Below are 25,718 nucleotides of genomic sequence, written 5' to 3'. Positions count from 1 at the left end.
ACCAGTATCTTGCACGCTTCACTTGCTCTGTTTTTGTGGTCATTTGAATCTGAGACATTCAGCCTTTCAAGGTGGCAATCTTGCAAATTTCCTTGAGCTGAAGTGTATTGATGTGTGCCTTGTGCACTTGCAGGTGGATGCCAAATGGAGTTCGTGGCTGGCTTCCATCTTGCTGAATTCTGGCAACAAAGTTTAGAATTTAAGAAAGGAATACCCAAGGTTGCCGTTCTGTGACATTAGGAATGCCTTTGTGTGTGCTGTTCTGAGGTTGTTAGTTTGTGTGAGTTTCAATTAAAAAAAAAAAAAAGCAAGCTGTGAATTATTGCTTTTAAATGCACATCTTTCCTTCTAAAGACACAGCTGTTGATGAATTTAGCTTGTGTGTGGCTATTGTGGATGGTAGAATTACAATCCAGTATTATGGATGTTTTCTTTTGATACAAATCTGGTGAGGTACATGCAAAATATGTACAGCCCTTGGGCTCTTGGCGGGTTGCCATCAGGACTGTCAGTGATAGTGTGGGTGCTTCTGATCTCATCCGAAAAGTCTGAACTCCTCTAATGGTTCGTGTTCCCATGTCTGTGTCATATTGAGATGAAATGTAATCTTAAATTTCTTCACTAATTGGACTTGCTCTTTTGTCTGGCGCGGTCTTTGCTCTGTGTCAGGGTGATGGCGTTAGAGACTACACACAGTTTCCCAACAGCCTGTGCTGGTGTCGGTGTGGTGTTTCGTGTCGTCTTAACTCCTGGTATTTCTCTCCCCTGCGGCTTGTTGCAGCAGTGATCTCGGCAGTCCCAGCTATGGATCTGAGGTCTCCCTCACCGCCGTGTTGCTGTCAGGCCATAAAGGAATGATTTGACAGGAGACAAATAGTTTTCTTAAGAAGAAAAGAGAAAGGAATTTATATTTGCTGTGAAATTGCAAAAGGTATTGGGGTTTTCAGGATAGATTCTTTAAAGTGTTGGGACTTTATGAATACAAACCGTAAGAATTCTATCAATTCTTTTGTCTAAAACAGTTGTGCATCTGTATGTTAAGTTGAGTATCCTAACCAAGTATTATATCTGCCATATGATATGCTTATTATTGTTCATTTAGGCTTCTGAAAACAGTTTAATTGATTCCTTCTTTGGAATCCAAAGCTGGCTTCAGAGTAGATACCAGCCTGCTCTGGAGCTAGGTTCACTTTGTCGTCTGCACTTCACAACAGATTTGTTTGGAAATCTGATAGCTGCCACTTTAAGGGAGACTCTTCCATCGTGATCTATAGCAAGCTTCAGGACTTCTGATGATATGCTTTTGTAGGAAAAAGCTGAAACCAGATGATCTTCTTTCCATTGTACACGGATGAAGTTCACAGGCACTGTGTCCTGTCTGCAGCTCAGCGTCCAGCGTGGGTGGGTACGCAGCGTGGCGTGGGGTGCGGATGTCCCAGGTGCTCATGTTTTCCATGCCCTCTAGTGGCTGCTGCAGCTGGAATGGATCTCCTGTAGGACACGCGGACGAGTTGCAGTCGAATAGTAGTAAAGATTGACACGTCTAGAAAGGAAAATAAATTTTGTGCATTATGTGCTGGTTGCTTTCTAGTTCCTCTTTCTTTATCTGGATTAAATCGCAGTCCTCCCCTTCGGGGAAAAAGTTCTTGTGAATTCAAACACCAGATAGTAACTGGATATCTTATGGATCTCTAGATCCATAGCAACTTGCTATGGAGTTTTATTAAAGAATGTTTTGTTCTTTACGTTAAAACTTAGATTTTCTTTCTCTCTAAGCAAGTAGTAAGTGGAAGAGACGTGCTTGCTGGTGTCACTAGAACCAGATTTTGGTTCTTATGTATGTGTATTATTAATTGCTTTTAAAAAGTCTTTTTTTTTTTTTTTTTAAGCGATGGAAACAGGACTTTTAAACTCATCCCCTGCTGCGTCTGCAGTTTGCAACTGGGATAACCTGAAAGTGAACTAGAGCAAAAGCCTGGCTGCAGTGTTGTGAGTGGTTTTTGTGCCTTCACTTAAAAGGGTACTGTGGGAATGCGGATGACTGTAAAAACCAGAGCACCGTCTCGGAGCCGCAGGACACCGCGGCTCCATCCCCGCCCCAGCACCTGCGGTGGCTCTGAGCGGGGCTGGTGCCTGGTGGGACCCCTGGAAAGGGGCTTCCCGGACCCCTGGCCCTGCGTCCCACAGCCGCCTTGCAAGTGGCGTGCTCTCCAGGCTTATTTTTAACTGCTGATTTAACAGGCGCGCGGCAGATATGGCATACCCTGAGCAAAATGGCAACCAGCAAGGGATCATGACACTGCTTCCGAGGCTCTGGCAGGATTTCAGCTATCAAAACAGTGTGTTGGCCAGTGCTGGGTAACGGCGTGGGCTGAGAGCAGACCTCGCCTGATCCCACCTGAAATATTCCCTTGTCTTAGAGCAGGGATTAAGGACTTGACGTGGTTTTAACGTAGTGAAGAGTGTTATTTGTCATTTTTAATTTTTAGAGTGGATGCCCTTGCTCTCAAATAATTTTTGAAGGAAAATCAGTATTTTGCAAAGGTCAGAGGCTCCCTCCCAACTCCTTCCCTCCTCCAGTCTCCTAACCCCAGCAAACCCAGTTGAGGTGGTGTAACTGGGCTGTGCCGTGCTAAGGGCTGTGCGGGCAGCTTGCCAAAAGCCCGATAGCTGTACTGAGTCTGCACATACACAGCAGAGGATTTTAATTGGTGATAAGTACATGCAGGGTGGTTTTTTTATAGGCTGTTGTAAGTATGCACAGCACTTCTCAGCGAAAGCAGACAAAATATTCTTTGAGGCTTTTGGGAAAATGAATGTCTACAGGAACAAAGTTTCATAGAAGTAGGGTTTAAATTCATAGTATTTGGCTCTTTTGTTTGAGAGGGCCATGCATGCTGTGAAATGCATAAAGTCTGTTAATAGTCTGATTTTGTTGTTGTTTGCATTTATAATAGGAAAAGTCTGTTCATAAATGTAACCCTACCAAAGAGGCTTGCACAAATAGTTGCTTGCTAATGCAGGGCTGAACGCGGGTCGTTCAGCAGGCCTTTCTATAGGCACTGGGCAAGCCATTTCTGGCCTGCGGGACCAGGATCCGGGCTGGAGCAGTCTCTGACCCAGCTCCTGCCCGTCCCCGCCGGCGCTTGCCCGCTGAGTCACCGCAGGTGGCTTCACTTCGGTGTGGGCACCTCTCTTGCAGCTGCAAAGCAGGGGAAGGATGCCAGCCTTTTTTGTGCTAGGCACTTAAATGCATTTAACAGAAAAAAATTGTTGTAATTTCAGGTGTGTTACTCCATGAAGTCATCCTTGGGCTTTGTTGAAGAGGAACTCTGAACAGTGTTTCAGATGACGGATCAAGAATTACTATTATCGTGGTTTCATGGCTTTTTTTCCTGATGTGATCCCTTTGGTGAGGACTGGTAGAAATCCTCATACTTGTTGATGAACTGCTGTCTGTCTCAACCCGTGCTGGCTTTGACCTGAAGCGTGGACGTGGCTGGGGACATGAGGGCATGTGGAATCGGAAGATGGGGAGCTGATTTTAGCACCCAGAGTGTGTTACAACTCCCTTTCTTGAGATGGGAAGTAGTCACTGTGGGCCAGCTCCAGTGGGAGGTTGTTTGCCTCTTCAGAGGGGTGCAGTTTGGATTTCCTTCCTCCTTCTCCCTCTGAGAAATACAGGGCAGGGGGTTGTGTGTATATATAGATATTTATTTTTTATTTATTTTAGGGAATTTAAATAAACTGTTTGAAAAGCAAACAAATAGGTACATGCAACTTGCAGAGTTTTCCTGGTTTCCGTACTGTTGTCTGCTTCCTGTATCTTAAATTCCTCTGCTCTAGCCAGCTCGTGTTTCTTGTGTTCGGCCTCCTTTCCTGGCAGAACTGAACTGAACTCATTGCAGGTTCCTCTCCGGCTCTCCCTCCTTCAGCCGGGTTTGACAGGAGGAAGGGCTGAAATGGCCAAGGGTGGGGGGACTTGCAGGTGTTGGGTGGCTGGGAGGAGGGAGAGAGCCCTGCTGAGGGGAGGCTGCGGTGTGTGCGGGTCTCCGAGCCGACCTGCAGTGCCAGAGGCGGTGTGATGGCTCCCCACCAGCAGAAAACAACCGTTGTTGCTTTTTACTTGGGCACGGAGGATGCACCCATGAATTACAGATCTGTAGAACACCCGGCAACCGCTCTGCGCGTTGGCAGCATGCTACTGTTTAACGTCTTAACCGACTCTGTGTTGTTAAATTCGTTTTTTGTCTCTTGTAAAGCCCTTTTTCCTTGGGCTTGGTGTCCCTGCTGTCTGACGGGCTCTCTGGGCGGACCGGCTGCCTGTCCCTGCCAGGCTCACCCTGAGTGCTCCCCTCCGCTCCCCTCCGCCCAGCAGCCTCCAGGGCGGCTGGCTCGCCCAGCTCTGCTGCGGCTGCGGGCCGGCATCATTAAAATCAAAGTTTTCTGCCTCTGCTCTTTGAACCATTGATGTGTTGAAAGAAAGAGGGCATGTCTCATGAGCCACCTTTGTCTAGACTTGCAGAGAGTTATCCGGGTGTAATGCCGAGGAAAACGCTGGTGTAAGCTGTTCAGCCAAAGGAAGCGCACGTGGCGGCTGGGCGGCTGAGGGGGACAGTATCGCTCTCGTGTCCTGCAGCCGCCCCCCTTTGGAGCAACGGACCCCTTTGAGCTGATCCAGAGCACTAAGCAGCTAATCGGTCCCTGGGATAGCTTTCTTCTGCTTTAAACTTCCTATATTGGATTGCTTAATGATCATGCTATGTGTAACTTCATTTCATTGCGTTTCCAGCATAATTGTTGAAGGTTAAATATTGGCATGTATTAAAAATGCATTGACGTGTATCAGGAACGAGGAAGGCAAAGTTACTTGGTGAATGGATGTTTGAAAGTGAGAGTTTCACTCCTGGAGGTTAAGTGGTGAGCGCTGCCTGATCCTTCCTGTAAGGACAAAGACTCTGAATACTTGGGTTCAGAAATTTTTTATCATTTTAACTGATGAGGAAGCAATTACTGAAATGTTTCTCATATTCTGCAAAAGAAAGCCAGGTCAGGAAATAAATATAGAAGTAAATGGCTTGGCTTTCATCACTAAGCACTTAAGCAGCCTGCTAATGATTTGAAAAGGCAGCAACAGAACATATCTGAAAGAAAAATGGAAATATTAAATTTATTTTCAAGTTTCATCTGCTTCACTAGAATTAAATCTGAAAAATGAAGACAAATACTTACATGTAAGAAGAATGGTAATGACTCAGTGCCTTGGTCAAGGAGAGTAACTTTGTTTTGCACATACTACTTGCTGCTGCTTTTGACTGAAACTTTATGGCATATGATTAGGCCAGAGAGTCTCTGTAGGAACCAAGTAGCACAGGATGGACGAGCCATTCCGAGTCATCCAGTCCTGCTCGTTGGGTTAAATCCCAATGAAGATTGATTGTAGTTAATCTCTGTTCCTTGGTAATAGTGATCATTTAAATGCAGAGTTGAGGAAACTGCAGAAAAGTTTCTTTTCAGAAGCCTGTTAAATAATTCTTATTTCACAGTAAAAAGCGGTGCTTTTATTTTCTTCTAAAGACCAAGTATCCTGGAAAAGATTTGAAATACACAAGAGAATTCACTCCTTTATTTACTGTTTTAGAGGGAGCATGTGCCTCTACTGATATGCTGGAAACAGCCTGAGTTTTCATACAAGATGTAGTTTCCTGTCTTCAGCAGCAGGGAAATGAAACTGGGCCGTTGAAAGGAAAAACCTTGGAAAAGCAGCTTAAACTGGGAAATTACTCTTCTGAGAGTGGTGTCTCCCTTAAATACATCTTGCTCTTTTTTTGCCATCTAGCAATGGTTTCTGCTGGTTAAAGAAAGTTATTCAGAGTTTCCTGGCTGAGATCTTTTGTGTTTCCCCTCAAAGCCCAAATAATACACAGTTTTACAGACCTTCTTTTGAGTTCACCATAATTTAACTTTTTAATACCTGGGTGAAAGAACATACCTTCTATTTTACATGCCTGCTTGATACTGAAAGGATTCATGTTTTCCTATTAGCATGTTTCTATATGTGCACTGTAGTTGCATGTGATGTTTCTATGAATCTAAAAAAAAAATCAGATTTAAGAAATTGCAGTAAATTATGAGTTTTACAAATGCAGGAAATGACTTAGGAAACAAGACACAGTAAAAAAGAGACCACTCAACCTTGGTTGTTCTGTGTTTTGTATAAGGAATTGATGAAAGACGTTGCTAAACACTGATTTTGGGGGGGTTACGTTTTAAGACAACAGTGAAAGTGAACACAGCTCTCATGTCTCTTCTCTTTCTGCAGCTCTACAATGGTAGATGGAGTTATGATTCTTCCTGTGCTGATCATGATGGTGTTTCCCTCCCTGAGTTGGCAAGGTGAGTGACGTGCGTGGTGGTGCAGTCACCGTCTGCTGCTGGAGGAGCCGGGTTCGAGCGCCGGCTCAGCTGTTGGAGCCGCCTGGCACCGCTCCGCGGCACCCTGCTCGCTTCACGAGCTGACAGCACGGGCAAATGCCTCTCAGGAATGAGATGTTTGCTTTTCTATTTCAAGTTGCTTCAAAGGATATTTGTTGCCCGTTTATGTATAAAATTTATAGCATGTGCGATTGGCATAGGTCTTGCCAGGGCCTGGTGGGGGGAAATGGGAAACCTTAGTTGAATGGCAAATTATTGAGCTATGTAACGGATAAGTCTTTCTAGCCCATGGGCTGAGGCGCAGTTGTGTAGCTTGCATTCTTAAAAGCAAAGTTTTTTCTCTGGGAAGGCTCTTTGGAGTATTTAGTATGGTGTTTGATAACTTTTCCATGATTGCTCCAGTAAGGTCTCTGGATATGGAAAGTGACTTTCTCATAAATTGTTCACGCAGTTGTGTGCACATAAAGATTTTTATGACGTGCAGTGTGTTTAAGATTTGCCTCGGCAAAATGGGAGAAGGGTATTTCCGCTGCCATGGAGACGCAGGAATGGTTCGTTTGAAGGTCTTCTGGATGTTTTGGGAGATGACCTCCTGAAAGATGCATACTTGCAACTTCGCAAACAGCCTTTTAAAAAACGTTGACTAAAGGTTTTCTGTGAGTAACTTGGTTTTCTCAATTTTAAATTCTAAGTGACTCGAGAGGTGTATCTAGTGTTATGGCATATCTATGCTCTTTTGTATTTACCTTTTGAAATATCTTTCTGAACTACTCTGCTGAAATGCATTTATTTTCAAATGTTGATGAAAAGCATAGTATATTAAATGGAATGTTAGAGTGGATGGTGGAAGGCGAAGATTAAAAATGCACGGCAGTCTAGTGGTTTACTTTAGTCATGTCTATGAATAGGAAATTGAGACAAAATTTAAAAAGGGAGGAACATTGGATGAATGTTTGTGGAAATACATTAAACTGCTAATGTTATTGATACAATATTATCTTGAAATAAGGTTTGGTAGCAGTTATCACACTGTACCTTCTTATCACTCCTGAAGTGTAGCTATCTGCTTCTCAAAAACATTTTTTTCAGCTTTCAGAGCTGCTTATATTAAAAATCTTAAAGTTAAATCACCTGCCTTTCACATCCTTAACATGAAGAGCAGTAGATGGAGAAGAGAAACACATGGGAAAGGTGCATGTTAAAGTCTGGAGTTCTGGTTAATGTCTCTCGTACAATGTGTGGAATCAGACACTTGCGCTGCCTGCGTAGTGCAACCTATAGAGCAGCATTATCAACCCACCCTACTCTTCCAGAGCTACCCGGCAGGTGTTCAAATCTTAGTTATTTGACCTGACTCCGCTTCAAAAGAGGAAAGTAGGTTCTAGGGCTTAAACGTTACCTTTTTGTTGAAAAGATGCCAATAAGTGATCAGCAAGAGAAGAGTTACTAAATCCATGCCAAGATGCTTTCTTTTCCCGGCTGTCTGTGATACGAAGGCTGGAGGTACAGGATCGTGCCTCGTCTGGGAGCAAAGGCAGAGCTGGGCCAGATGTGCTGCTGGAAGGGGCTTTGGACAGAGTTTGTGTGGGGGCAGGAGCGTGTGAGCAGAGATGTGCAGATGCTGTGTTCTTGCTGTCCGTCTCCCTGTGCCAACTGGACATGTACAAAGAGCAGTTTCCTGTTCGCAACGTGGAGCTGCTGTGCTGAGGGAGACCTTGTCCAATAATAGTTTTTAAAGAACTCTGTGTTTGGGCCTGCATTTGTCTCCCACGGTGATAGAGCTCCTGTGAAAGACTTTGTAGAAGACGTGACAATCTTGCTTTTGCTTTGCTTTTGTTGCTTTATTCCTTCCCTTCTCCTCCCCTTGTACTTCCTATGGTGAGTTTTCTTTTTCTGTGAGCAATTACTTGTTTAGTGCACGTAAACAATACTGCTCTTCCCCCTTTTCATGTTTGCTAGTAGTAATGCTGTTCTGTTTCCTTTGGAAATAGTTTCCTACTTCCAAGCTGGTTGTAGAGGAGCTTTTGGGGAGGCAGAAATACCTAGTGGGCCCCTCAGCAAGTTTTCATGCATGTCTCTTCATCTCAGTTTTGGCTTCCTCACCAGTCGGACACGTAGTAGCAGTGGGAGAACTCACCACTTTGTTCCTTGAGGGTCTAAGTGCCGCTCGGTGCTTATGAGCCAGCAGCCTGTGCTCAGGCTAAGGTGGTAAGCCCAGAAGCACAGACCTGTGTTTGGAGTGTTTTTCAAGGGAGAGCGCGCCTTTGGAGATCCTTTGAGGGAATGGAAGCTGATCCTCCGCTGCCTGCTAACAGGCCACGGAGGTGGGTCTGGTGCACCCTGAGCAGCATGCTTTCCCATGTGCTTTTTCTGAATTTTTAAAAAAGCTGATGTTTTGGGGGAGAACAGTTATTTCTGTCTTCCCTTTGCACAAAATAACCGAAAAAAGCGTGAAACCTTCTGATTTTTTTCCCTGTGTATTTTATCAGAGATCAGTCAATTTCCTTTCACTGGGATTTGGACCAGGTTTTTTGTTTTGGGGTTGGGTTTTTTGGGGTTTTTTTGGGGTTTTTTTTGTTGTGGTTTTTTTTTATGAGTGAAAAATGTCTGGGCATATCTTTGGGCAGCATTCAGGGAAGGACTCTGACTATTTCTGCATTGCCACTAGGCTTCAGAAGATGAGATTAAACATGATTTTTAAAAAAAAAAAGGCAACCCCACAACCCAACGCAAGAAATCAAACACTGTGTAGAATTTGAAGTGCAGAAACACGTCTCTTCCCTACTTCAGTGTCCAGAAAATCCTTTTATTCTAAAGGTTTATTGCAGCGCTTACTTCCGTGTTACTTCTCTATTAGCCCTGTAAAGCGGGGAAAGAGGCTTTTCTTCATTTCCCAAGAAGCTAAACCCTGACTAAAGCAGAGCACTTTGTAAATAATGTAATGCCTATGCTTAGGAGCGTGAGGTTTTTCACTTACTAGCGACCGTGCAGGAATGCCATTTCCTGATCCCGATCGCAATGTTAGGAGCACGGTGCATGAAATGCTGCCGATGCTTCTGCCCTCTCTAGCGACTGGGGGAAGGTGTCCGGGCCATGTTCTGCTCTGGCTGCCACGGCTTCCCTGCCAAACACAGCCTCTCTCCTGGGCGTGAGAACTGGGCAGGCTGGAAAGGCTCTCGTGTCACACCGTGGCCAGGAAGTGTTTGGGAGCTACTGAAACTCCAGAAACGACTGTCTGGCCCGTGGGAAGCTGGCTCTGGGAACAGCCTAACCCCCTCTCCAGCAGCTGGGCTGGGGCAGGCTGCCCCGCTGCGGAGCCGGGCACCTCTGCCTGGCCCGGGAGCTTTCTGACTGACTGTCAGTGTCCATAGCACTTGTGCTTTTTCTCTTTTAGGGTTTTTGGGGTTTTTTTTTTGTAATATGGAGAACAATAATAAGGCTAAACAGCTGTTTCTCAGTGCTGGAAAATTCAAAGGCTTTTGTTAAATTAATAAATCCTATATAAAATCAATTATTATAGGCTGCCCAGGGAAGTGGTTGAGTCACCATCCCTGGAGGTATTTAAGACACGTAGACGTGGCACTTAGGGACATGGTTTAGTGGTGGACTTGGCAGTGTTAGGTTTACGGTTGGACTCGATGATCATTGAGGGTCTTTTCCAACCTAAATGATTCTGTGATGATGAATATTATTATGGCTGTTGTATAATGCTTGTTACTGTGTGCATTGAGAAAGAGAAAATAAAACTCTGAATGGAGTAGTCATCTCTACAAGCTTATTTATTTTCTGTTTCCCTGAAATGGCTAAGAGTCATAAAGGGAAGCTAACCGCCAAAAAAGAGCTGTCTAATGTACAATTAAATGGACTCTAAAGATTTTAATTTTTCCAAGTCTGCTTTTCTTCATCTTCAGTTCATTATGATATGAAGCCCTGGCAGATCCACCTCTTCCCCCAATCCTAGTAATTTAAAAAGAAAAAGAATATGGCTGCTTTTAAATATTTTGGCCTTTGAGCATGAAGTACCTTTCAGAGACTAGAGTTTTCAGTAGCGCTCTGAAATAAGCTTCGCCTATGATTTGTAACCTTTCTGGTTTGATTTCAAGGTTTTCCGTTTGAAAAGGGTAGTCCCACTCCAAGCCTAGCAGCAAGCCTACAAAGGGGATAACAACCGTAGTACGGCTCCGAGTGGTCTCGGGTTGGGAAGCCGGATCCCGGTGGCTCTGAGGGCTGGGATCGGCCGCGCGTGCCCGAGGTTAGCCGATGACTGCAGTGTCTGTGCATGTTCAGTATGCGGCCACGGAGGCACGGCGCCTTCCTGCTGCACAGCTGTGGGCTGGGCTGGAGGAGAGCTCCCGGACGGATCTTCTCTGCCCGCTCGTTTGGGACTGAAGGTGTCACTCCTTCTTTGCTTTGCCTCACTCCTCGGTAAAGGGGAATCAATTAGGTGGAATTGTTCCTCTTAAACTTATGCCGTTATAAAGTCATGTCTTGGTGAGCGAAGGACTAGTTTGTTTAAGGCTTGTTTACCTCTGTCTGTCCTTGGCCACCTGGCTTTTTTTCCAGCCACATACTGAGAGGTCTTGTGGTGTCATGTAGGTTATCCCTCTGAACACTTGCTTGCGTGCATGTGCTAAATGTATACTATATCTGTGTAGTAAAATGCACTAGTCTTTATCCGCAAGGTGAAATTTAGTCCTGCGAGGAGCAGGGAGTTGGACTTGATGATCCTTATGGGTCCCTTCCAACTTGAGATATTCTCTGATTCTATGAAATTTTGAAAGGGAGGGTATGCAGTGGTGGTGCATTGCCGGAAGAAAATGATTTGATGTTGTTAAAGCCCTTCTTTAAAAGGTACATGTAATATAATTAGAGACTGTGTCTTTAGAAAGAAAATTGAGACTCTTTTGGTATATGTTTTTACATTTTTATGCTTTTAAAAATTACTTGAATTCTCTATTTGCTGACCATATCACATAGTTAACATAGGCATTTTTTCACATCAAAAATAGTTGAAGAAACTGTGTTGCTGTAGTGCCAATAAGAAAAGGTAGCCAAGTGCCTGTTGTACTAGCTGTTTCGACGGAAAATGAATCACTCTTCTAAATGTGAAGAGATCACCTCAAAATTAAGGTGTGTTACCAGAAACATAGGTAGTGTATCTCTCCTTGGAGAGAAGTCGTTTGGTGTTTTCCCAGACAGTTAACAATGTTTACAGTCCAGGAATTGGATATAAAATATGAAATAAAACTGTCTAGATTGGTAACTGGTTGTGTGAAATAACCTTCACATAGAAATAAATAACTTGTCTTTGTTGCCTTGCGCCTGTGCATTTCCATCGTTAACCTGCGTTCTCGGAGTCTTGCAGTTTGGTGTCCTGTGGATTCAGGTTGGGACGGCTGGGGCTGTGTGCCTGCACACGAGCACTGCACGCAGCATAACGTGTCCTGTGCAGTCACCAAGAGGGTTAAACACTGGGCCTTCCAGTTTACTGATTAAAACGTGGAGTGTCTTGGTTCTTGTTCTGTTGAAATACCTAGATAATTAGTCAGCACCCTTAATTGTTGACTTTCACAAAGTGAATAAGCAAACAAAATAAGGGAACTTCAGTTTTGACACTTTCATAATAATGAACTAATAAACTAGTTAATGAGAAGTTAATGCAAATCTCTGTATCTTTGTGTGGCAAGTCAGATTTTTGTGTGTGTGCACGCAATATATATGGGCCAGAAGTGCAGCAGTGAGTCTCTGTATTACGAAACAAAAATATATGCAGTGAACGTGTTTAGGTAGTGGAAGTATTTTTAAGCTTGGCTTTTTGCCTGCGTGTGTTGCCTGACTGCTACATACGTAGTTGTCCTGACAGCTTTCCCCACCTGGAGCTGTTATTGAGTAGGTACTCACCTCTGAGCGTGTGTGTTTGGGGGAGTTGATCTGCTTCAGCCATAACCTCTTGATTGCAACTGGCCTGTGGCATTTGCTGGTCACGTCTGTCCCGAAGACTTGCTCGCACAGCCATGCTCATGAGAGCTGTGGAGAAGTATCACCCAGTCCAGCTCTGCCTCTGCTGTGGATTCACCGTATGCCAACAAAACTCTGCTTTGCTAGTGCAGCTGGCTTCACTTTGGGGAAATATGGCTCTGATATCCAGCCCTTCATAGCCGGCTGTGTGCACGGGGAGAGTGCTTTGTGGGTATAGTACAGTGTTTAGCTTGTATGTGTTCACTGAAGCATCGCCCTGTCTGTCTGCTCTCAGGCTTCTGACCTGCAGCTCTGTCTCAGCTGGTGGCCTGCAGAGGCAGGAACGGGAGGACACGGTCAGTGCTTTGGCTGGTTCTGCAGCCTGAATAAGCCTTCCTGTTTGGGTAAAGCTCAACCTATTTTTTAAGTGAGTGTGGCACTGCAGGAGCGGTAATGAGGGAAGGGGTGGCTGGTACATGGTAATATACTGTGGAGTTGGAACACCAGCTACGTAAAAAAGGAGCAGTTTGGTCATAAGGAATAGTAATAGTCATGAAGGAGAGTGTCTCTGTTTCCAACCCAGGAGTTCTTCACCAGAAATGTTTCATTTCTACAGCAGATAATTGATCTGTATTGGTCCGTGGACACATCAGGATCTGCAGCAGTTCAGATGTATGTAGTCAGCGTTACTTTGTCTTCATGCTCTATTAAATGGATCCACAGCCTGTGTGTCATGTTAGATCGCTCACCCTGCCTTCAGACTAGAGCAGTCTTTTCAAAAGACAGGTAGCGTGTTTGGAGTTGCAATGCCTCAGTTCATTGCTGTGAGGGATGTCAGGTTTGCTCTGCATGGGCTGATTAACTGCCCTGTGGCTGCGCAGTTGCTTCCCAGCCCGTTTTGGGATTGCAGAGCTCCTCCAAGAGGTGGCATACGAGGGGGGGTGGTTGTCTGCCAGAACTGCTCCTCTGGCTTGCGTGAGCTTTGCTCAGTCTTGAAGGGTCCTTGGGTCAAGAGAAGAGGGAAGCATTAGGCTGGATCAGGCTGCAAGCCAGGTGAATTTCCCTTGTGGACTTGGTATGGCTCTTGGATGGTAGGTTAGTTGTCCTACTCCATATAGCAGCTATTCCAGCTGTTACTTAATAGCTGAACTGGCTGTTCCTGCAGCCTGCAGGCCTCCTCAGCTCTGTCCTCACAGGCCAGCGTTTGTCAATGACGACAGAAGAGTCTCGCTCACTAGGACGTACTGAAATCCTTGCTGCTGAAGGGCTGTCTGGGGAAGGCTGTCCTAACCACAGGTACGGATCTGGTACTCTTTTAGGCAGGTCGTGACTATGCCTTGGGAGGAGGACCCTTGTAGGGCTCTGGCTTTGAATGCCTTCGGCAGTTCCAGCCAGACGAACCAAGATTAAGGGCTTGTGTGTTACAATACCCGTTATGTTTTAGTGCTGCTGTCGTGGGAGGAGAAGGAACAGAACTTTGATTGTAGGAATGTTTGGCATAATTTTTTTTCTTTTTTTAAAAAGTTCCTCAAAATCAGTGAAGTTATTACTTGGTATGTGTATGACTGGGATTGTGTATACCAGTACTTGAAATCAACGTGACAGACGCTGTCTGATTTCAGGATTCTTTCCCTAATTTAGTTTTTGTTAGTGGTTCAAAAATGGAAGATTATATTTGTGTATTTGTTCATTGTGGGAGGAGGGGAGGAAAACAAAGCGGAAAACAGAGTTACATTCCCAGTGGGCAGACTCTAATGATAGGCTTGAAAAAGTCCAACACATGGTATGCTCAGCTGCTATTTTAGGAGCATCCACTGTATTTGTGGCTGGAAATTTTTCTTGTGTGTTAGAACTGAAAAAGAGAATGTAAACATGAGTTAAGTTGCCATAAACGTGTGTGTGTATGCACGGGATGTGTGTAATAGAGAGCAGTGGCTTGTTCTGTCTGTCACAGCTGTGCTGCTCTTCTCAGCCATCTGTGAGTGCACGTGGCTGTTTACCACCACGGGCACCTATATTTTCCAGGAAACTGAAGAGCTTCCAGTGTTCTCCATTCGCTAATTGAAAGTGGTGTCCTCTCCTGCAGTGACCAGAGTGACCCAGTGCTGTGTGTTTAAAGGCACGTGCCATTCCTGAAAGCGGCAGTGTGTGTGGTTCTGCACAGAGACAGTGGGTTTTTTCCAGCTGGGGATCTCCGGACACTTTGCTGAGGATACTTAGAAGTTTAGCTTCCTACTCTATACGTTCTCTTAAAAGTTCTTTCTTTTACTTAGCTGAAGCATCTGGAGTTGGAAGGGAGGTGGTGTACCTGCTGATAGTCTGTGCTGCTTCTCGCTTCACTTTTTATCTCCGTGGTTACTCAGACTCGCAAGGTACTCCTCAAAGGCTTGTCCTCCTGGGAAAGTAGGTCCAGATTTACTTTTCAAGCAAGCTAGTGAAGCCCGCTAAATCCTGTGTAGCTGCGTCCACTGCAAATTTAAATGGCCTTAATTTGATTTAGTTAAAGTAATTTCCGGAATGCTTGAGAATAACTATTTCCATATAGAAATATAATGTGGTTTAGCAAATCGTTTTTAAATTTACACTGTTTGTTAGGTTTTTTCCTCTGCTAAGTGTCCCTGTGTAGATGACCCTCCCATGTTGTATACCCGCAGAGGTGTATGTGCCAGAGGTGATGTAAAATGTCACTGAACTCTTGAAATTTGAGTACTTGGAGTGGGCAGATATGACTGGTATTTCTTTGATGGTGCAAGCTCATATCTTTGTCTTGCTGAAACGGCTAAATTAGTATCGTTAGCTCCTCCTTGGTGGTTCTTCAGTGCTAGCTGCAAGTAGTATTTCTTCCTTTAAACAGAAGATTTTTATTGTCTAATGATTTCATTATCTCTATATAACTGAAGCTATTAAGAATACAATGGTGTTTTTTTCTCAACTCTCCCCTTTTACAGATGATGAACTGAAGCTAAATATGGTCCACTACGAATGTGTGTGTGAAGGCATGTCCTGTGGGAATGGAGATCGTTGCCAAGGCCAGCAATGTTTTGCTTCCCTGAGCATTAATGACGGTGCTAAGGTTTACCAGAAAGGCTGCTTCCAAGTCTACGAACAAGGGAAAATGACGTGCAAAACACCTCCGTCTCCTGACCAAGCTGTTGAGTGCTGCCAAGGATACCTGTGCAACATGAATATCACTGCACAGTTGCCTTCTTCTAAAGGTGAGAGTTTAATTAATAAATAGTGAATTTTGAGAAAGAAAAAAGGTTTGGCTAGTGCAAGTAAGGGTTTAATCGACGCAGTAAGGCCCTTTTCTACTTTGTTCCCCACCCTGGGGTCCACTGGCACACATCTGATGTCCACAGGTTGAATGATCTGTATTGCTGCATGAATGATAGGGGTTAAAGTGCACAGTCAGGGTCAGGATTGAGTTTCTGCCTGTGGGTGAATTGCACAGTCACAGGTGGGGTTTGTTCTGAAGGGACAGGGTTGTTCTGAGAGTTCTGCAGGGAGTCGCTGCGGCAGCATCCTTTGTGTAAGTGCACACTCATAGCTCTGGCTGTGTCACGGCCTCTCTTTCAGACTAGGTGGCTACCAAGTTAAATGTTGGTGTCAGTGCTACTGGTTTTAAAGACTTTCTCTGGGAATTCGCAAATTTATTTTTTTCTCTCTCTTTTTTTCTTCTTTTTTCCTCCCCTCTCCTTTCCAAGGGCAAAGCTTTCAAGGAGAAGCCGCAGGTTACAGCGTGGAAACACTAATCATTGTTATACTGGCTCCTGTGATAGTGTTGATAGTTTTTTCTGCAGTAGCTGTGCTGATCATCCGGAGAATACAGAAAAACCATATGGAGAGGCTCAATTCTAGAGATGCAGAATATGGCACAATTGAGGGACTCATTGCATCAAATGTTGGAGACAGCACGTTGGCAGTAAGTAACCTGTGCACGTGGTGAAAATTTGTGTGAGCTTTCCTCACTTCCGAACTACTCTCTTGTACCCTTCAGGCATGGCCGCATCAATAACAGGACCTTTTGCTGCCAGGGGATGCCACTTAGCGTCAGGACTTCTGTGGTGACATTCCTATGCTCGCAAAGCCATAGTTTAAATGAAATTTAACCAAAAGATAGCTTTTTCAAGTATAGCTCCTTTGACCTGGAGAATTGCTATGAACTATAGTCAAACTGTTTATGTTCCTAGAAGCAATGTCTAAACAGCAAAACAGAGTATGCCGGATTGTTGGACAGCCTGAAGTGATACGAAAGGTGTAAAAATGTACTGCATCTTTGGCATACGAAAGACAGCCTGAAAGGTTGGGAAAGATGTGATGCTAGGGGAAGAAGAAAATACAGATATTTTTAACTTCTAAAAACTTCAAACCTGACTCCCATGACTTTAGTAGAAGGGCTCTTGGATGACTAGGAAACTAGTGAAATTTTGTAGACAGAAGAGCGGTAGGAATTTTAAGAAATGAGAACTGCTTAATCAAAATTCAGTTTTTAAAATATGTTCTTGTTCACGTAGTCTCTGGAAAATAAAATGACATGGAGGATTGTTTCTTTTTTAAAGACTTACTCTCTCTTACCCTTTCACTTGAGGCCAGGAAAAAAGTGTTCCCAGCAGTTTTCCCATGCTTTATCGAAACTGAGCAAGTAAGGCTTCAGAGGCAGCTTGAGTGTTTGTTTCTGAAACCAATGCAAAGAGGAGAAGTTTTCTCCTCCCTGCATTTCTAAGATAAAATCTCTTCAACATTAAGAGGTTGGAAAATACTTTCCATTTTGGTGCTTTCCCACCATAATGTGCTTTCACTGCAGGGTTAAAAAGTGGCTAAAGAAAAATGGTCCAAAACACAAATATTTTTTAATAATATGCTACTAAATAAATTGACTGGGTGTTTTCTTTCTGTGTTTTGGACTGCGTTTCTCTCTGTAGGAGAGAGAAACTGATATGGGTATTTCTTTAAGTGAGGAATAACTTTCGATATCTTCCTTAGAAAGTGTTGGTTACCACCAATTAGGGAAACAGTTTTGACTATGTCCAAAAAAATACCCTAGAAAATGGTTGCGCCTCCTCACCTGAAAGCTGACAGCTTCTTTGCAGGCCCAGCTATGGGAATTTATTAAAAGAAAGATCTGTGGGACCGCTTAAAAAATGGAAGTATTTTGGGGAGCTGGAAACTATTTCTTGCATCTCTCTGTTTTGAAGCAGAGATGTTTCTATAAAATACTGCTGTGAATAAGTGCTGGAAGAGTCATGTGGAAAACCCTTTCATTCACAAGACAGTATGTCCTGACAAGTAAGTTTTCAGGGTTTGAGATGGCCAGAATGGGATACCATTGGAGCAGGGAAGATTCTTCTTTAAGGAAGAATAGGTTAAAACTGAGTAGTCAGACTCCTGGTCATCTGGATGCCCCGATATGCATTTTTGAAACGGCCTATATGGGGAATGAGTAAGTAAACCAATGCTTCAGCCAGGAAGAAGAGCCTGGTTCTCTTAAGGGGGTGAGGGGTATGAAGGAGACACACAACATGGCAAGGGGTAAGGAGAGGATGGATAGGAATCAGTTGTTCGCCTTCTGCGGTACAATAACAGGGGGAGGCATCAAAATTAGCAAGTAAGAGCAAGGATAAAAATAAGGAAGGTGGTTCTTAACACAGTAGTAATTGAACCAGTGGAACGCCTTGCCTGATGATTATTCTAGATGCTACAGGTTTGTATACATTCAAAGAGCAACAGGCTGAGAAGACTGTATGTTGTTAAGCTCATTTAAAAAAAAAAAAAAAAAATCAAACTAAGGAAGTCCCTGAGCTGAATGTGCTTGGAGGCTGGGAGAGCATTAGAGGAAAGTGTTGTGTATGTTAAAGTATTCCCATGTTAGCCTCTAATTCACTCCACTTCTAGTGTCCCAATACTCTAATGCCCCTATATACTTCCATATGTCTAATACTCCTATATGTCTACTACCCCAATTCACTCTGCTTTTAATACCCTAATAAAGGGCATTGCTTTTGGGTACGGTCAGAGACAAGATACTGAGCTAGAGGGACCTTAGGGTGGCCGCTCTGATAACAGAGTTTTGGCTTTTAAATGCTAGCTTCCTTGGTGAGATGGAGCAATGGAAATGGCCTCCCTCTTAGAGCTTGCAATGTCCAGGCACTTCATGTAACTGCAGGATCAAGTGTGGTGCAAACTGCAGCAGCTTTCTACTGCTGCCCTGCTATTTTGCTTCAGCTTGGCCCTATATAAACTATACTTGGTAATTTTTTTTTAATGCCTTTGGCTCTCTAACTAGCCCACAAGGGTTGATTCTGTGTTACTGTTTTGAAACAGCCAGTTTTGATATGTTCACCGTGAACTAGGCATGTGTGCAACTGGTTATCTGTCTTTAAGCACTGACTTCCAGCTTTTACCAGCTTTTATCTCTTATCAGTGCAAGACCATTTCCATTCCATTTGCAAACCTTTTGCACTTCAGTCATTTAATGTTACTTGGAAACGGTGATAAAACCTGAGAAGAATAAATCAAAATTCTTTTTAAAAGAAATAGGAGAAGTTGCTAACTGTAAAGGCTTGGTCTAATGGAGCTGTTTTGTTCTCAGCTGTCAGACCCTCTGAGCTTTATGATTGCAGTGCCTCTGGTGTGCCTCTTGAGTGTTGGTGATGTAAAAAAAAAAAAAAAAAAAAAAAATTATTAATAGTTGCTTGCTTCTAAATGTTCATCTAAACAGTAAGTCTTTTTTAAATTCCAGATTTTTCTTCTCCATTGTGTGTTTTAAATCGCTGGTTTTGTTACACATTAATTAGTTTACACTTAGGATTAGTCTCCATAGTGTAGCAATGCTTAAAGCCCTAAGCTTTCTAATGGGGAATGGAAAGAGCTGTGGCCTCTTCAAATCTTGTTTTTACAGTCACTGCAGATAAGTTTGGGGGGTTTTTTTGCCTCTGATACAAGCAGGAAGGAAAGTGAGCTCTCAGTTTGTATTAAAAAGCAAAATAGCAGTCTCTTGTCATTCTTAGATTATCCTTTTCTTGAGCAATCATTAAAAAATTGTTAGGAGAAATGAGATTTCATCTGGTTAAAGCCCAGTAGTGCAGTTTGCTGGAAATATTAGAAAGTTGGTTATGCTTATGCTTTTTTTATCCTATTTTCCTTTGTAAAGAAAAAAAAGTCCAGTAATACAGTTGTTAATGCTTTGAACTAGTACAAAAGTCCTAGCCATAAAAGTATCTGGGTATTAGCTCTTTAAAAGGCTAATAGGATTTTAACATTCAATTACAATCTTACTCATGTTTTTTTTATAATCTTACAGCTTAAAGTCTGGTTTCAATGCACTAAAAATACCAGAAACTGACAAAAACCTTTAAGAAAGACTTGTTGTGGAAAATTTTCTGGAGTATCAATGACATACCTAGTGTAGGTGATACAGGTAAATCTCCTGTCACATTGTTTATTTTAAAACTGTCTTCAGTTATAAATAGCTGTACCAAACTTGAACAGTTTGGGCGAAAACTTCCCCTGACTGTTATCTACCACAGAATGACCTTTTTTTTTTTTTTTTTTGCGGGACTGTTGGTCTAGTGTGGTTCAGCCACTTCAGGGAGGGAGACTTACAATAAACTATTTGGGTGTTGTCTTTTAAAGAAGTTCTAATTTGGGTCAGGGACTTGAAATTTATCAGAGAAACCCCTGTGGTGCCAGACGTGCTCGTGGCCATTCTTCTCGGGGCTCTCTGTTTTGAGCCACTTCGGAAGCTGATGGTTTAAAAGATCTGTTCACAGACATGTGAGTCCGTTCCCCCATGGGTGCTGTGTGGTGCTCCACATGGAGACGGGGCATGTTTCTTCCCCGAGCCGAGGCACCTTTGTGGGTGCCGAGGTGGAGAAGAGGAGGGTGTGCGGCACTCGTGCCTCTTGGGGCGGGCAGCGGTGGGGGAGGCGGTCGCTGACCGTATGGGGCCAAGGGAGTAATGAGAGCAAGGGCAGAAACGGGAGCTGGGGTGGGAAATGGGCAAGGTGCGTGTGGCAAAGGAGAAAGGGAAGGAAGGTTGGAACCAGGATGGAAGGAGGAGATGAAAATGGAATGGAGGAAAAGGACAGAAAACTGGATGGGGGCATGTCCTGCTTTCGGCTGGGACAGAGTTAACTCTCTCAGCTTAGTTGCTGGCTGGGGTTAAACCACGACAGGGCAGAATGAGCAAAGGAGAGCCTGTAGTTTGGGAGTAACAGTTCTCTACTATCTCAATTTTCTGTGTAATGCATGTGGAATAAACTCTAACCTAAGCATGCATCTCTCTCCTTCTCTTCCCTGCTGAAGGTAGTGGGCTTCTGCAGCTAGCCCTTGTTGCCATACTGCAGAGGATGGATGTATCTACTCTGTATCTCCAAATCTTAACCTGGCAGATTACCTGCATAACAGCAAAGTATTGCATGACTTGGTTTCTCTTCTCTGTTACTTACCAAATTAACTTTTAGCACTTATGTTTGGGATTTGATTGCTAAAACAGAGGTGGCACCTTAAACATTAAGGTGCTGTGTGGTTTTTAGGGCATCTGTGCAAGTCTGACGGGTATGGTACAGGACCTCTCGGATACCTGTTCTTCTCTGGGGTGGTGTCTGGAGGTTCAGCGAGATACACTAGGACATCCCAAATAGCGCTGGGTGCAGTTAACCAGCAGTTTGCTAGTGGTTTCCACTCTGTCGAAAGCGAAGTGGGGCACACAGGAGCAAGGCAGTGAAGATTGCTGCAGCAGCCTTCCTCCTGCTCTGTTACAACTGAAGCTCCGCTTTGCAGGGGCCTGTAGTTTCACAAATCCACGCTCAGACTCAAAAGTGGGGAGGATGGTGCCTGGGCGATGCGGGGCCTGGGCTGCTGTGCAAGCCCACCCGCTGGTTCAGCCCTTCCAGAAGGGTTTGGTTTTGGGGCGCTCGCCTGCTCCACCTGCCAGAGCATGCTTCGCGGGGGGGGGCTCGCCGGGAGAGCACAGCAGCGAAGCAAACCTCTGGCCCTGGTGAGGTCAGTGGCCTTGAAGGCGTGATTAAAAAATGAAGGAAAACATCTGACAAGCAAGTGATGCTTTTCCCTTACTGACAGATCATGCCGATTCTACGGTGCCAAGCGGCACAACTCGCTGGCGCAGGACGGCGCGGGTGTCCTAGGCGGCCGTGCCGTGTGGAGGCCGGCGGGCAGCAGCGTCGGCAGCCGGCTTGTCCCCGCGGGCGGGTGCCTCTCCGGTCCGGGTGCCCCTGAGGCATCCCTGGCTGTGAGCCCCCAGACGCGAGCTGTGGGCTGTCACCTCTCCACTCGGCTCATATGGACCCAAAAGACACCCATCTGTAGGGTTTTTTCCAGCAAAACTGACTCCCTGCCCCATATGACTTCAGATAAAATGGTCAGCTGAGCACAAATTGTGTGCAGGCCACGGATTAAAAAGGTGCTGAAAAGGCAAGTTGTATCACAGGAATATGTTGGTTTTATCTGTCTTACCATTTCAATTAGAAACTTTCAGCTGTGGCTGTTTCTAGAGTCTGTTTATAGTAATAAAAAAAGTTCGAAGTTCTGAATGTCTCTTTCTAATACATGTGTATTCATAGGAATTTGTAAAATAGATTTTGAGAGTATCCGATACCACAGGTCAGTGGGGCTGGGACACGACCTTAGCTCTAATTAGTGAAAACACGTTTGTGTTGCTGTGCCCTCCTAGTCATCTTTACTAGGAAGAAACCACAGGTGACTGGAAGAATGGGAAAAGTCTGCAGGAATGTTCAAAAGTAAATGCTGTTTTTCTTTCTCCTAACTGTATAGGGATGAAGGTTTTAAGTATAGACGTCAGAGAAAGTAAGTTTATTTCTTTCTGAGGCGGCTCAGATTACTGCAAGACATAGAAAACTTTGGGGGGAAAAAAAAGTTGATATTAACCTATTTGAAATAGGTGACAGATACAGAATTGAGAGAGCATAAGCTAAGTAAGAGAACAACAAAGTGCTGAAAAAGGATGGAATTTCACTACAGGGGATAGCTCGTAGGCTATGAGTGAGCTTCCAGGTTCACAGGCAGTAAATTTATTGTAATTTATTTATTAAACAAAATGATTTATTTATTAAACAAAATGATACTGTAAGGCCAAATATAAGATAGAGACAGAATAAGAAATCTGAGAATGAAACAATGCCTGATTTGTTTGCTGTTCCTTGTTGTGTTGTTTGTAAAACTTCCAACAGAAAGTGATTATGCCTGAGTTATAGCTCCCCTACCAGTCTCTCCTATGCATGGGATGTTCTTTGAAGTGGTAAAATCTTGTGAAGAGCATTCTCTGTCCATCTGTATGGTGATGGCAACAGTACATCTTGACCCTGAGTGACCAAATGGCATCACCAGAGCTACTGAGATACCAGTGAGCTTTAACTTAACCTGTCCTGTGAAGTGGTGTACCTTTGTGTATTTAAACAGGGAAAAATGTAGTTTCTCATGGGTTGTAAACTTCTGCTTTTCCTTTTGAACAGGATTTATTGGACCATTCGTGCACATCTGGAAGTGGTTCTGGACTTCCTTTCTTGGTGCAAAGAACGGTGGCTCGCCAGATCACACTTGTAGAGTGCGTAGGTTAGTATAAGTCTCTTGTTCACGTCTAGTGCCAAGTCTTGGTAACAAATGCAGAGAGAAAGCTTTATCTCCCATCCTAATCAACTGTTTCTCCTCAGTTGCTTATATAATATATGAAACTTTTCATGCTTACAGAACATACTTGGTTTTGGAAAGTGAAGTGAAAAAATTCCTTTCAGCTCTGTGCAGAAGAAGGGGCAAATGTCATCTGTGCTTTATAACTGAAAAATATAAGCTTTGTTTAGTAAGGTGATGTTAGAAAATACAAACTAGGCTTGTTTGGCTACTTTGTAAGCAAAATAAACTATGTTTTTAGAAAAGCAAGCTCAATTTGAAGTCTGAAACTGTCAAACTGTAAACCAAACATTTGTTCATGAAATGGTGTTCAATCAGAAATCTTTAGAATTAGAAAAAGGATCATCTGAATTTGAGATCTGGAGTTGAAGCATCAAGCAAAGTGGCTAATGTGGCATTTAAAAAAACCAAAACACACCTGTAATTGTGCCATTAGAATGGAAACCCAAATGTTTTGTAGCTTAGTTGCTCTGCACTGTTGCTTTGGGACTGCACAGGCAATGATGTACTGTTGCTGCTCTCTTCCCCCTTGAAGAGAGAATCTCTCTAGTAGTTCTTCCCTAAAACTCTTCTGGGTCTTTATTTTTTTTCAGGACTTTAGTGTTAATTTTAAGGATCCATTCAATTTTTCTTCAGCATATATATATTATTAATTGAATAGTGTTAAATTTAAGTTTAGTAATTTTAGGAAGCATTTGGGTCAAAGATACCCTGAGGCAGTGACGTTGAGCCAAGATGCTGTACTGGCACTAAAGAGGTGAGGAAGGCATGATAATGATTGATTCTAGTAGGAAAAAAAGACTGCTTTAAATATGTTTTATGCTGCTGCTTCAGTGATTTGGCCTCAGAATGGGTTAACACCTTCCTGTAAGTCACTAGAAGTTTTAACTCTAGTTAAACTCTAGTTCAGGGTGTTAAATCAAGCCTGACTAAAACAGATGAATCTGTGACTCTGTAGGGACTGGGCCTACATTTTACCAGTGTTTCTTTGCTTTTGGCTTATAGTATGTATTGAGTAGGCACAAATGTTCACACTTGCATTAAATCCAAGTGTACATCCTCTGATGCTCTGCAATTTCTCTTCATCAGAAAGTGTAGAATAGGATATGCATGATGATTTTGCCTGCGATATAGAGACATCTTTTTGTGCGTGTATATACGTGTGAGTAAGGGAGTGGGCATAATTCCAGAGACACACACAAGTTAACTCAGGCTGGCACTATTTCCAGAGACCATGTGTTTTAGCCTGTATAGCAGAACCAGATGAAAGCGCTTGTGCAGGAAGTCTCTTCTGGGTGACAGCATTGAGACGTCGGTGTTGGGTATCTCTTCACTTGGTTATACCTGCTGCTGATTCATACGTGCCTCTAAAGAACGCTGAACGGCAGAGCAATGAAAGGCAGAATTTGGGTATTTATAGTTGTCAAATGTAGCACAATCCATTGCATGAAGCCTGAGGCTATCGTATTCGGGCTGTGATGAAAATGGCAACGACCAGAACTTCTCCAGTGTGCCTTGTCCAGGATGTTGCTTTGCTCTTGAGTACCTGATAATTTCATATGTTTCTTCTAAGCTACTTGGGTAAAAAGCTTGGCATGCAGACAGTGTGTCCTGATCTCCACAGGACAGGGGTCGATTTTTGGGGTTTTGTTTTTTTTGTGGAGGTTTTTTATCCTTTTTTGTTTGTGGGTGATTTTTTGTTTTGTTTTGTTGTTTTTGTTTGGTTGGTTTTTTTTAAAAATCATCATTCTGCATTTTGTGTGTCTGGCTGTGCTGAGTGTTTTTGCAAGGGCTGATGTAATAGAAGTGTAAAGGCTGTATCCCCAGCATTATATATCCTTCCTGTCCTCCTAACTTCAGAATTCATAGATTTATTTGTATTGTGTACACTGACCTTGTAGTATGCTGCCTAAGTTGCTTAAGCTGCAAAGGCACTTTCATTGTTGGTAGTTGAATGATTACAGCTGCCCAGGACAAACACTCTGTATACTGTACCAACGTTCAAGGAGGAGAGATCCATACTCTCAGAGCTTGCAGTTGAAACAAACAGGAAAAAACAAGGCACAGTGGAGCACAGCGTGACTGTTAAGTGGCCAAAAGTGTATGCAGGGGTGATCAGACTACACCGGTGTGATATTTGGGCCATGACTGTTGAGTTTCCATCCTATTAGCTAATCCTGTCCTTCTGCCCTATGAAGATTGTTAGTTGACAACTTCTACTGTGTTTTTCCCCCCACCAGGAAAGGGCCGTTATGGAGAAGTTTGGAGGGGTCAGTGGCAAGGAGAAAATGTTGCTGTGAAGATCTTCTCTTCTAGGGATGAAAAATCCTGGTTCAGGGAAACTGAATTGTACAACACTGTATTGCTGCGGCATGAAAATATTTTAGGTAAGTAGGACAACCATATTCATGTATCCTAGTGTAGCTGGTGTAAAGGTGAGTTAACTGAACAGTTCACTTGAAAGCAGTGCAGATTTGCCAGATGTCTTGCAGTCTTTGAGATTAGGTTCTTGTGTTTGCGATAAATAGTTTTAAGGGGAAGATTTGCCAGGAGGGTGCTGAAATCTGAGTCTCAACTGGAGAAAGTGTCGTAGTAACCATGAATCATTGTCCTCCTGCAATATTCTAGCAAGAAGCAGTCAACCAGATTAATCAATTGTT

At 43.6% G+C, this 25,718-nt stretch overlaps 1 protein-coding gene across 1 annotated transcript in view; it reads left to right on the top strand.

Moving 5' to 3' along the window:
• The window catches only part of ACVR1 (activin A receptor type 1), a 69,022-nt gene that overhangs the window by 28,082 nt on the left and 15,222 nt on the right, over positions 1-25,718 (top strand). The window contains exons 2-6 of the mRNA XM_050899549.1: positions 6,323-6,396; positions 15,342-15,608; positions 16,098-16,315; positions 22,884-22,983; positions 25,299-25,445. Coding sequence (XP_050755506.1) covers positions 6,323-6,396; positions 15,342-15,608; positions 16,098-16,315; positions 22,884-22,983; positions 25,299-25,445 — 806 coding nt within the window. The remainder of the gene's footprint in view (positions 1-6,322; positions 6,397-15,341; positions 15,609-16,097; positions 16,316-22,883; positions 22,984-25,298; positions 25,446-25,718) is intronic.

The sequence above is a fragment of the Gymnogyps californianus genome, chromosome 7, assembly GCF_018139145.2.
Source record: "Gymnogyps californianus isolate 813 chromosome 7, ASM1813914v2, whole genome shotgun sequence".
Taxonomy (NCBI): domain Eukaryota; kingdom Metazoa; phylum Chordata; class Aves; order Accipitriformes; family Cathartidae; genus Gymnogyps; species Gymnogyps californianus.
This window is presented reverse-complemented; position numbering and strand designations above follow the sequence as displayed.